General features: G+C 51.7%; 1 protein-coding gene across 2 annotated transcripts; it reads left to right on the top strand.

Moving 5' to 3' along the window:
- The first annotated feature begins 627 nt into the window (after positions 1-627).
- LOC310906875 (two pore channel protein 2-like) lies at positions 628-12,106 on the top strand. 2 transcript variants are annotated; one of them, XR_014589496.1, is made up of 19 exons: positions 628-678; positions 777-859; positions 1,451-1,565; positions 2,641-2,769; positions 2,966-3,082; positions 3,792-3,910; positions 4,055-4,156; positions 4,796-4,922; positions 5,804-6,005; positions 6,733-6,877; positions 7,924-8,109; positions 8,355-8,419; positions 8,706-8,793; positions 9,005-9,074; positions 9,156-9,195; positions 9,623-9,842; positions 10,051-10,141; positions 10,399-10,512; positions 10,905-11,018. XR_014589496.1 is itself a non-coding variant. In XM_083856504.1 (19 exons), exons 1-19 carry the CDS (start codon positions 658-660, stop codon positions 11,788-11,790), a joined length of 2,259 nt encoding a protein of 752 aa, XP_083712630.1. In that variant the 5' UTR covers positions 628-657; the 3' UTR covers positions 11,791-12,106. The 2 variants fall into 2 exon arrangements, 1 of the variants encoding a protein (XP_083712630.1); XM_083856504.1 differs by lacking the exon at positions 9,156-9,195 and adding an exon at positions 11,645-12,106 and having other exon boundaries at positions 10,905-11,023.
- Positions 12,107-12,469: the final 363 nt, after the last annotated feature.

Genomic DNA, 12,469 nt, shown 5'->3' with positions numbered 1-12,469 from the left:
TGTCACCCAGCCCAGAGCACTGAGTGCCACGTCCAGTTGTTCCTTGGACACCTCCAGGGACGGGGACTCCGAACCTCCCTGAGCCGTCCATTCCAGGCTTGGGATCGTTGCTTGCATATCCTCAGCTCTTCGCTAGGTTAGTCTGACACGGCTGGGGATCTTGCTTTGTGAAGGGCAGAAGTCCCGCTATTCCACGGATGCTGTCCAGCCGGCAGCCCTGCAATCCCAGGGATGATGCCCTTCTCCGGCAGCGCTTCACGCGTTTCCAGCGGCTCAGGCAGCGCCCACCGAAGCCGCCGGAGGAGCCACCCGGAGCCCACCGCCAGGGCCAAGGGCAGCCCGGCTGCGGCTGCCGGCGCTCAGGCCGCTTCCAGCTTCTCCTGCGCGGCGGCGAGGCGGCGCTGGAGGTACCGCTGCCGCCAGCGCAGGAAGCGGCGGCGCGCCCGGCCCGCCTGCCAGCCCACCACGGCCCCGGCGGCGAAGGCGGCCAGCAGCGCCCAGCGAACCACCCGCGGCCGCAGCGCCTCCAGCACCATCCCGGCCCCGGCCCCGATCCCGAGCCCGATCCCGGCACCGCCTCCCGCTTCCGCCGCCGCGGGGGCGGGACCGGCCCCATTAAAGGGACGGGGCTGGGGAGGCGCCGCGTCCGCTCCCGCCATGGCTGAGGCGGCCGCCCAGGTAGCGGGACCCCCGGGCACCCTCGCTCCCTCCCTGCCCTCAGTAACTCCGCAGAGTTTCCCCGAAGCTCCTCACACACTGCCTTGTGTCTTCCCCAGGATCTCCTACTGGCAGCAGCGTTTGTCTCCGATGCGCAGTACAACAGGAATATTCCTTTTAAGACTTCCCCGGAGGCTGTCAGGTAAGGGGGATGCGCCTCCCGCCCCAGCCACACCTATGGAGAACCAGCCACATCCGTGGCCAAACAGCAACAGCCAGAAAAAAACTCTGGGGTGCTAAGGGTGAATGGGTGGGGTACCAAAAACTGGACTTAAGCTGAAAAGCTTAAAACGGGACTCAGCGCATCTGTATGTTGAGGATGGGAAATGACATAAAAAAAGCTGTGGTGTGCCGGAGGGGAGAAAATAAAGTAAATTCTTCCAAGTGGGAAGGAGAGTTCCCACTCTGTGGGAATGAAGAGCTTGGGAGGCTTGGTCAGCCCTTAGCTGTGCGGAAGGTGCTGGAGTGGCAGAACCAGGTGGCTGCACAGTTAAATATCTTTTTGTTTACTATAATAAATATTTAATAAATATTCTGTTATTTAACTCTGCTCTGAAAGGCAGTGTACTATCCATCAACTCTGAGACTGATTTGGAAACAAACTGCCAAATTCCTTGCTGGCAAAAATGTTTGTTTGGGACAGCAAGTGCTGTTCTTCCAGGATGTGTTTGGTGATGCCCTGGGGATGTGCCCTGTAGCCTCTATTTATGGTGCCTGTGCCTTCCTCCTCCAGGCTTTATCACCTCTATAACCACTGGATGATGCGAATAGCCACCTACTTCTTCATCTTCCTCAACCTGTCCCTTGCCCTGTTTGAGGAGCCTGCTGTGTATCCTCTCCCCTTCCTGGTGAGTTTGTGGTGTAGGAGCAGCAAACGCAGCTGCTGGAGCCAGCAAGGGCTTCTTGCTTCAAAGTGGTTGTCAGAGGTGCCAAGAGACAGTATGGTCTCACCAGGATGGTGATGTTTTTGAGGGTATCCTTGTTCCTCTGCTCTGCTGAGATTCCACCTAGAGTCCTGCGTCCAGCTCTGGGTCCCCAGCACAGGAAGGACATGGAAAGTTGGAGTGAGTCCAGAGGAGGCCACCAAGTTGGTCAGAGGGATGGAACAGTTCTGCTGTGAGGAAAAGCTGAGAGAATTGGGGTTGCTCAGCCTTGGAGCAGTTTCAGAGTGATCTAACTGGCTCTTCCAGTACTTGAAATGGCCGACAAGAAAGATGGAGAAAGACTACCTCCAAGAGCCTGGAGTGCCAGGACAAGGGGGAACGGACTCCCACTGCCAGAAGGCAGGATTAGATAGGTTATTAGAAAGAAATTGTTCCTTGTGAGGGTGGTGAAGCCTTGGCACAGGTTTGCCAGAGAAGCTGTGGTTGCTCCATCCCTGAAAGTGTTCCAGATCAGGTTGGGTGGGGCTTGGAGCAACTTGGGTTAGTGGAAGGTATCCCTGCCTGTGGCAGGGTGTGGAATGGGATCATGTGTCAGGTCCCCTTCATCTCAAATGTTTCTGTGATTTTATAATTCTGTGATCTGTGTGAAATGGGGACAAAAAAGGCACAGGAGCTGGCCACAGACTGTAGGAGCCATTGTGGCCACCACCAGTGGCCCATGTGGACAAAGTCATGTTGCTGTTCTTCATCTCAGAGACCGAGTCCAGCCTTCTTTGGGACTCAAGTACAGTCCTCATGTGTGAAGGTAGAAGCTAAGTTTTACTTTAGGCCAGACTTTTCTGCAGCCTTCATTTGTCCTACAATACTGTGATTGTGAAAGATTAATCCTAAGCAAACACAGACTTGCTGGCTTTAACCTGCCTGTGGCAGGGAATTCCACAAAAGGAAGCCTGAAAATATTGTTCTGCCTGGTTTTTATTGTGCAAAAATGTGTATTGCTGCTCCTGGTTGTGGTGGCTGAGCCCTGCTCTCTCTGCAGGCCACATCAGTGCTGGAGGTGTTGTGCCTTCTGGTGTTCCTTGGCCGGCTGACACACTTTGCCAAAGTCACCCTGCACAATGTGTTCTGGAAGGACACCAAGAACATCTGCATCATGGTGGCAATCCTGGTGAGTTGGGCCCAGGGGAGGTGGTTTTTTTCCCCTCATGTTGGGATCCTAGACCTGGCATACATGAGCCATGGCCAAACCAACCAGCTCTCACAAACCTGTCGTGTGTGCACCTCTCCTTGTTTTAATGAATGCTGTTTGCTATCTAGACACATCCTAGCATTACTTCTGGGAGCTTTCCTTCCTTCTCCTATAGTTATCCCTGACAGACCTGGCCATATATGGGGTCCTCAGGATGTATGATGTGAGGAGCATCCGATGGTCAAGGATTGTGAGGCCCATTTTCCTCATCAACTTTGCAGAGAGTCGCCAGGTAAGGAAAAGGTCTGGTGGGATGTCCAGGGTCCTGTTTTTTCAGACAGCCTGCTGCTTTCCACAATCCAGGGGATTTAGCAGAAAGGTTTTATGGCAGAATTTAGGGTCCTGTGAGAGAAGGTTTGTTTCAGAAGTGGCCTGAAGCAATAATTTGAAGTGAGAAGAGGGATTCACACAGTACCACAGAAAAAAACCCCATGTTTCTCCCTGAGTCAGGGATCAGGTTACTGATTTCTGGAAGTCACCTGGGTAAACAAGTGTCATGGAGTTCTCAAACCTGTAGTCCAGATGTGGACTCTGATTCCTCTCAGCTTGGAGAGATCTTTGTCCTGCTGACCAAGACTGGTCTAGTCCTGACCTACAAATGAATAAACCGTGCTGTGGAGGCCTGGCAGGAGGGAGCAGCTCGACATTTGGGCTCAGAGCATGTGTTTTGTGGCCTGGAGTGATGGATTTCTGTCCCTGAATGGTTCCCTGCAGCAAGAATATCTCAGCAGTGCCCTGGGGCCCTCTGTCCTTTGGCTCCTGAGTTCACTGTGGTGTGCAGCTGGGGCATTTCCTTCTAGGATCCCCCCTGGAGAACAAGAAAGGCTTGGGACTCTTGCATCTCTAAACCCTTGCAGTTTTAGGGTTTTGATCCAGATGGGATGGTGAGGGAGAAAAGGGGGTGCCACGTTGCCTCTGAACACTTCCCTTGTCCCTGGCAGATCCGGAGGGCCTTCCGCAGCATCCGCAACACGCTGCCGGAGATTACCTACGTCTTCCTGCTCTTCATGTTCAGCCTCCTCATGTTCTCCCTCATGGCCTTGAAGCTGTTCGGAGAGAGGTGTGGGTACTTCCTATGCTCCTGGGATACTCTGGGCAGACTCCAAACAATTCCTAGGGAATGCAAGCACTGCTGATAGGTGCAAGTCCTGTTGTGGGACATGTGATCCCAGTGTTTAACTCCAGGCTGTCCTCTTCCTCCTAGGAATCTCCAGACAGCAGAAGGCTTGCCCTACTTCAGAAACTACCTGGAGATTGTGTTTGACCTCTATGTGCTGGTGACGACAGCAAACAGCCCGGATGTCATGTATGGATGTCACGTGTAGATTATCAGATCTCTTTCTCTCATAGTGTTCTCAGAACTCTCTATGCAGCCTCTAATTTTCACAGCAGAGTTAAAATTCTGTGGGTGCTGGGCTTTTTCATCCCTCTCTCTTGTGAGTTCCCATTGTAGTTTGTGCTGGGAAGGTGCTGTCAAGAGTAGGACAGGGAGGAATGGCTTGGTCATCTGTGTGCTGGAAATATCTTGAGCACAACTGGGATGGTACAGGGACCCTGGGAATTTAAACTGAGAGATAAAATGCTGTTCATCCAAGAGCAGGTGGAAAAGCAGATTTGCATGCAACAAGGGTCTGAGGCCAAAAACTAGCATATGGCTGAAGCACTGCCTCATGTTTGCTCTTAAATTTGGCTACACTGACAGAGATTTAATCTCTGTGCTGTCTTCTGCACCCCTTCAGTCAGGGCCTGATGAACCAGGATGAAAACCCAGTAGAAGAAAGGTGTTCTCTAGCTGAACGAATGCAGTTCTTAGCTTTTATCTGACAAGTTTGACCTGGCAGTCCAAAATGGCACTTGGAAATCATTGTGGGAGTCTGTTTTCTCATGGACTCACTTTCCTTGTTCATCACTCTGGCAAGCAGCAATGCCCCTCCCCTTCTCTTAGGATGCCAGCGTTTGACTTCAGCTCCTGGTACACCCTGTTCTTCATCGCCTTTGTCATCATCAACACTTATATCTTCATGTCTCTCTTCCTGGCTGTGGTCTACAACAACTACAAAAAACACCTGAAGGTAATGCCTAGAGGGGCTTGTTACCAGTGGATTTTTGCTGTTCTCTGTAAGGAACCTCTGGCTTTCCCTTGGAAAGCTTTGAGAAGGGGAAACAGCTTCTTGCCTTTGGTGCTCTGCAAATGAGAAGCACAACAGACCTGCTTTTCATATCATGGGGTTGTTGGAAGTTCTGCTGCTGACATTGAATTAAATATTCTATGGTGTTTCCAACAGATAAGAAGCACATTCTGCATTATCTTGGAGGCTTAGTCCTAGCTCTGGAATGCTGTCTCCATGCAGGGAACTGTTTTTGCACAGCATTTTTGCATGTGCTCTTAGAGGATTGGAACTGGAAATGGGAGGTTTGAGTAAATCAGAATTTTTGTTCTGCCCAAAGTAGGTAGGAGCAGTTTGGGACTTGTGATCAAAGAGGGAGAGCTGGGAATTCCTGGGTGCTCCTATGAGGGGGTTGGATCTTTCTCAGGAAGCAGAGTGCTGGATGTCCCTCTGCTCAGTCGTGTAGAAGAGGATCCCCACCCCTGCTCTCAGCGGGATTCACTTGTGGATGGGAAGCATGTGTGGACACATCCTCTTTCCTTCTGTGGCCATGCAGATCTCGTGATCTTTGTCACCTCCTTCCTGCCTGACACTACCCTTTGTCTTTCCTTCCGGTTTTTTAGTGTTGTCCCAGCATCCAGCAATCTGTTGATCCTTCCAGAGCCCTGTGTGGAGAACCCACAGCTGCCTGTTAAACACTGCCTCTTCACTCCCACACACACTAACTGTGCTTTGTGTCCAGTGTCATTCCCTTCTTGTATCTCTGTGCTGTGAAAATGAGTTTATTTGTTAAAGAAAAGGGAGAAGGGCACCTGGAGCTGCCTGACTCCTGACGCGCTCTCTAGAACGAGATCCGTAAACTCGCCTACATGAAGCGCCGCAAGATGATCGAGGCCTTCAACCTGCTGAAGGAAGAGGAGGGAGAGCAGTTTGTGGTTCGCGAAGCCCGGTGGAAACAGCTGGTCAAGCTGGTGGCTCCTGACACCAGCAGTTCCCACCGGGAGCTGCTGCTCTGCATCTCAGATGATGAGCAGAAAGGATTTGTAGGTGAGCAGTGGGGACTGGGGAGGAGCCAGGGGCCAGGAGCCTGATCCTTCAAGGGGTTTGATGTTGGGATTTTTGATCTGTAATGGCCCCAAGAGGGACTCAGAATCACAGAGTCATTGAAGTTGAAAAAATCTCCAAGATAGAGTCCAACCTGTGCCTGCTCCCCACCTTGTCACCCAGCCCAGAGCACTGAGTGCCACGTTCAGTCATTTCTTGAGCACTTCCAGGACTGGGGGCTCCAGGCCCCTCTTCTGTTTCCCTTCAGGTTCCTGGAGTCCTGAAAGGTTGTTCTTCCTGCCTGTGCTGTAGCCCGTGTCCACACACTGTGAGTGGCCCTTCATGGCCATTTGACATCAGGCCAAGCTCTCCATGGCATGTGGGACCTCCTGTCCTCAGCAGAGGATGTGGAAAGCATCCCTTGTTTTCAGATGTAATGTCCACACAGTCCTCTGGAATGGGAATAAGGAGAGATGGGTCAGTCTCCTCATTCTGAATTGTTCTGTGGTGGTTGTTAGCCCATGGCTTGAGCCAGTTCCCCAGTAATGGGGAGGAGAAGCTGCTTGAATTCCAAGTTCAGCCTGTTTTGGTGGATACTGCTCTGGGATTGGCTTTGCTGGGAGCAGATACCAAGTCCACATCACTGCCACCCCTTTTTGCTCCGATTTGCACATAGCAAACACTGTTCGTTTGCCATGAGATCAGGCTGACACACGGCACTCTGCTGCAGACAAGAAGTCCTTTGTGCAGCTGGCAGACCTGCTCAACATCCAGGTGGTGACGCTGAGGGTCCGCAGGCACCCCCTGGCACGCTGGGTGCCAGCCCTGTACGGATCTGCGCCCAGCCAGCTCCTGCGCCGCGTCGTGAGGCACAGGTGAGCTCTGACAGGGCCAAGGGCTCACCTGGCCATATTGCTGGGCAGGACAGACTGGGGGCAGGCCACCCTCAGGGGCTGTGCTGCTGGCCTGCCTTTGTCAGCGTGGAGGAACCAGCTGTGGCTGTGGGCAAGGCCCGCTGTCTGAGCTGGGTTTTGCTGACATCGGGCTGTGCTTTGTGTCTTGCCGTGCAGGACCAAAGTGCTGCACTTAGATATGCCCCTACCTCAGCAGAGCAGTGTCCAGTTGCCTCATCAGCTCCAGGAGGTATGGAGTTCTCTAGAGCTCTCTTTCACCTTTGAGCCTTCCCAGAATGCCAAAATAGCTGAGGTTGCAAGGAGCATCTAGGGATGGGCTTGTGGAGCCCCCCTGCTCCAAGCAAGGCCAGCCAGAGTAGGGTGCTCAGGGCTATGCTGGCTGGGTCTAGAGTATCCCCAAAGGATGGAGGCTCCATAACCTCTCTGCAACCCCTTCTGGTGCTTGATCACCTGTGGTTGAAAAAAAACAACTCAAATTACTTCTTTAAGTGGAAGTTGCTGTATTTGAACTTGTGCCCCTTGCCTCTTTGTGCTTCCACTGGATATCACTGAGAATAGTCTGGCTCCACCTTCCCTGCACCTTCCCATCAGGTATTTATGCACAGGAGCTGCTCCTGACTCTTCTCCCAGTCAAGCTGGACTACCCCATCTCTCCCAACACATCGTATTCCACTGTCCTGTGCTTCTGTGGGTTTTGTAACCCTTTAATAGACCAGCTCTGTGTGTTCAGGCCTCTCTTGTACTGGGGAGCCCAGCTCACCCTGGTTCCTCCCTCAGCACCTCCAAGTGTGGCTTCACCAGTACTGAGTAGGTAGGAAAAAATCACTTCCCTGGACCTGTTAACCGAATTCTGACTTCAAGAGCTTCAGTGGCTCCCCTAAACTCTCAGGTTTGGGGAGAACTGATGGGTAAAGAATTTTTGAGAGAGGAGGCAAAGAGCTTCTGAAATAACTGCATGACTTTGACCTTCTTGGGAGCTGTAGACTGATCTTTCTTGATTCTTGCAGGGCTTTTGTTTGGACTTATGATGCCATCATCCTGATAAATGCCATCTTCATTGCTCTGGATGAGGAAAGCCCCTACATTTCCTATGCAGAGTGGGTGTTTCTTGCTCTGTACATCATTGAGATCCTCCTGAAGGTCTACACTTATGAACCCAGGGAGTTCTTCGGCAAAACCCAGTTCTGGAACTGGTGAGTAGGCTGGAAATTTGTGTGGAGTCTGGTGAGCACTGTGCTCAGCTCCCCAAGCTCTGAACTCCTGTGCCAGGGTGTGTTTAAGATGAACCAGAGGATGTTGTGCCAAAGGTCTCCCATGTGCCCATAGTCTGAACTGACCCAGGGCTGCCTGGCCCTGATGTGAGGAGCAGGGGTTACTCCTTGTTTAAACTGCACTCCTGTCCCCCAAAATCTAACAGCAGTGCCTTCCCTCATGCCAGGTTTGATACTCTCATCATCTTTGCTGCCCTGACTGCAACGATTCTCAATGCCACCCTCAAGTCCAGTAAGTGTAGCTTGAGCAGCCTGCATGCCTTGGGAATCTTGGTGTCTTCTCCAGCTTTCTGCTGCCAGCACCTCAGGCTTGAGAGGCTTTGTATCAGACAAGGAATTTCTAGAGGGTTTCTAAGAACTAACCCAGTCTTCCTCTTTTTTTCTTTTTTTCTTTTTTTTTTTTTTTTTTTTAGCTCCCTGTTACATGTTTAACAAGGACAAAATAATAAATTAAAGAAATTTATCTAAATGCTTCCTGGCTTTATTTTCATAATAAAAATACTTTTGTCCTTTTTCAGCCCTGAAGTACAACAGCCAGCAGATCCTGGACATTGTGTTCATCCTAAGAGTCCTCAGGCTGATCCGGATTGTTGACAGCATTCAGAGGTAAGGAAGAAAGTGGGGTGGGAGATGGTTTTTGGGGAGGGGTTGGTCTGTGCCAGAGGTGCAGCGCTGACCATGGCCACCCCCCAAAGCATTGCAAGGCCTTGTCCCAGCCTGCCTGGGATGAGCCCGGTGGCTGCAGCCTTTCTTGGAGGCTTTTTCTTGGGATGTGGTGACCAGGGTGTGACAATTAACCAGTGTGGACTCTCTGCAGGTTCCAGGTCATCATGAACACCCTGATAAACATTGTCCCGACCATGCTGACTTTTGGTGGGCTCACTCTGGTAAGAAATCCTGGTGTCTTGGCTCAAAGCACTCCAGTTTCACAGAAATGTCTTAAATCTCACACTTGTGCTATTTCCAAGGGGATAAATGCAATTCCCTGGATGGCAGACCCTTGGAGCTGTAAGTGTCCGATTGAATCGTGGCCATTGTGCAAGCAAAGGGTGCAGAGGGGCTGCATTCCTGCTTTTTCCTGGATCAGGACATCCTCCTTGGATCCATGGGGTGTTCTGGCAGCCTGGGCTTTGCATCATAAAGAATCAAATCATGGTTTGGGCAAAAGCCTGAATGAGAAACTTGGATTTCAAATTATTTCCTGAAATGAGCTTCTGTTATGATTTGGGAATATTTCCTCTCCATGTGTTTGTAGTTCTTGGCTAATTATTCCTGCTTGGTGAATGCTGTTGGGTAGCTTGGGGCTCTTGGAGTCTGTGCTGCCCTCCAGCCTCTTGGCTGTGTCTGTGGAAATTGGAAAACCTGCTGGGATGCTAAGCTTGCCCTGGGGCTTGCGATTTGCTGGAGAAGCAGGTGGTGGGGTTTCTCTTCCCAGGTTGTGTATTGTGTGTTTGCTATCATTGGCATGGAGTTATTCCACGGGAAGATCCAGTACTTCCCAGCCAACTCAAATGCTCCTCATGCCCTGGAGTGTGGGAATCCAGCTCTCAAGGATTCCCTGTTTGCCCGTGGGAAGTACTGCAAGAACAACTTCAACAACTTTGCCTCATCCTTCATTGTCCTCATGGAGCTCACCGTGGTCAACCAGTGGCACGATATCCTTAGTGGTGCCCATTCCCAGCTGGATCCTTGGGAATTGGTATTGATGGTCCTTGTGGGAGATCGGGTTGTTCTCAGATCCATACTCTTCCCCTGGCACTGCACATGGGCAGGCAGCAGCGATGGTCCCTCAGAGGGTTTTGCTGGGTTCCTGGTTCCTCCCTCAGCTCTTCCTTCCCTCTTTTCCCTTAACTCCCACTCTACTCTTTGCCAATGGATTTGCCAATGTGACAGTTCAGCCTGCCAAGCTCTACTTCATTGCCTTCCACATTGTGATGGTGATAATCATTGTCAAGTACGTTTTTTGGGATGATTTCCTCTGCTGTAGATAGAAAAGGAGATCTGCCCCTGCCAGGGAACTGCTAGTGGGCCTGGTGTCACCTGTGGGAGATGGATGGGCTGTGTTTAGAGGGATCTGCTCTATTCTTGTCCCCACTGGGTGCTGCTCTGACCTGGAGGGGGATGGAGCACTGGGAAATGGGCCTGGGAATATTGAGACTGTCAATGACAGTAAGGAAATGCTGTCTCAATTCTGCTCATTGTTTCTTTCAGTATCTTTGTGTCGTTCATCTTGGAAGCTTTCTTTGTTGAGTACTCCTTGGAGAAGAGTGAAGTGGAAACTGCCATCGAGCGCAAAATCCAGGAGCTGGGAATGGGAGTTCAAGAGTAAGCCCCCCAAATGTACCCATGCTGGATGTGGCCAATTTTGCACCACTCTTGAGGGAAAAAACACCCTCTGTGTACCGAAGTATGAGTTGACATTCCCCTTCCTTGTCACAAAGATCTGGCTCATCTTCCTGAAAAATGGAGATTCCTCTTCCCTCTTGTGAAGTTCTGGTTCCTCTGCTGGTTTAGGTGCCAGTAGAAAGCCACTGGTGTTGGCTTTGCTGCCTCCCATGGCTCTTCCAGCCAGGAATTCCAGCCCAGTGGACGGGAAAGATGCTGGAAAATAACACTGTGGCCAGTGCTTGTCCTGCCTCAGTGAGAACCCACCACTGCTGGGCTCCCATGGTAGGATGTGCCCCCTTCCCAGGGTAATTCTGGCCCTTGCTGTGCAGGGATGAGCTCCAGTACGAACAGCTCCTTGACAACATGGAGAGTGCAGAGCACGAGCTTGAGGGAGAAGGTGGAACAAAGCCACAGAGCAAAGGGCTGGTGTTCAAAATTGCCTCCAAACGTAAGTGTGACCCTCTAGGGTGTCCAGGTCCAAGGTTCCCAGCTGGGGAAGGCATCCAAGGCATCCTTCCTGGGGAAGCTCCCAAGCCCTGCTGCTCTCTTGGGGCTATAAAAGGGATACCTGCCACCTGGAAACTTCGGGATAACTGTGAACATTTGATCTTTGCTGTTTGTTTTTACTCCTGTAGCATTCTTCTCTCCCACCTCAGCCCTTCTGTGCTCCTTGTCTTCATGAACCTCCCTCTGGAGACACTGCCCTGGTGGCCGAGGTCCTGCTCTGCCAAGACAACTCTTTTCCTTTCTCCTTCCTCTGTGGGCTTAGCATTCCTGCTGCCTTGGATCACGGGGTGACCATATCCTCCTTTCCTCTGGCTCGGTGACTATTTCCCTCCTTCTGGCTTTCTTGCTGTACCTCAGGTTTCGGTTGTGTGGGAATAGAAGGGCTTAAAAATCCCAAATAATGGCCTTATCTTCCAGAAGAGCTCAGAGTACTTAAAGCAGATGGGGTGGAACAATAGGGAGTGTAATTGTGAGCATTTTCTTGTCGGTTTTAAAGCATAGGCCTTCAGGGTATCCAGAGGAGCACGTCTGGTGCTTATTGGGCATGTTTTTGGCCCCCCAGGATACAGGACAGTGGATGCTCTGCTCCAGCGCATGTTCGAGGCAGAGATACCCCTGGAGGATGAAGGCCTTTCCTTTGAGGAGATCCTAAACTTGTCCCCCACCTCGGCTGTTCCCAGGAGCCCGAGTTCTGAGAGCACGGCATGAGGGGGGATCAGGGAATGGAGCTGATTCTCGGCTGTACAGGTGCTCCCTGGCTAATCCTACATGTGAGGCCCGGCTTTCACGGTGGGAACAAACAGCTTTGTCCTGTAAAGGAGCTTTGTCTCGCATAAACGTCTGGAATGTAGGAGGGGACTTGGAGTATCCGGCTGCGCCCAGAGAGGGACGGTGCCATGGGCAGTATGTTATGGAATAACTTCTTCTTGTAACTGGAATTGTATTGCAGCACTTTTATATACAGCTCTGGACCTGTGTATGCTGAATGAAGTGGTTCTTTAGCACAATAAATTCCAAAGTTTGGAAAAACGATGGAATACCTCTGAGTTAATGATGGGAGAGGGTTGCGGCTGCTCTGTGATAATTAATGTGCAGGGCATGGAGGTGGGAAATGAGGAGGGGTGGACAGGAATGTGGGCTGCTCCTCGCTCTCAGGGCGCCGCGTGCGCTGGCCAGACTTTCCCATTGACTTCGCAATTCCTTCTTTTATCCCTCATTTTGCCTTGGGGGTGTGCCCAGGGCGCCGTCCAGCGGCTGCGGTGGGAACTGCACCCGCGGGCGGAGGGCGGGGTTTCGTGTTTGATTGATGGGGCAACGACCAATGGGAAGGCGGGGCGGGCCGAGGGCTGGCCAATGGGGAGGCGGTGCGGGGCCGCGCGCGGCCAGT

The sequence above is a fragment of the Zosterops lateralis genome (genome assembly GCF_965231275.1).
Source record: "Zosterops lateralis genome assembly, chromosome: 3".
Classification (NCBI taxonomy): Eukaryota; Metazoa; Chordata; class Aves; order Passeriformes; family Zosteropidae; genus Zosterops; species Zosterops lateralis.
Note: the sequence above shows the minus strand (reverse complement) of the source record. Positions and strands in the feature narration are given on the sequence as shown.

Bases quoted from the DNA above. Each gene is read 5' to 3' on its own strand.
- LOC310906875 (XM_083856504.1), top strand. From the start codon at position 658: ATGGCTGAGGCGGCCGCCCAG. The intron at 9,075-9,622 runs GTAAGAAATCCT...TTCTCTTCCCAG, and splicing joins CTTTTGGTGGGCTCACTCTG to GTTGTGTATTGTGTGTTTGC. The intron at 10,142-10,398 runs GTACGTTTTTTG...TGTTTCTTTCAG, and splicing joins ATGGTGATAATCATTGTCAA to TATCTTTGTGTCGTTCATCT.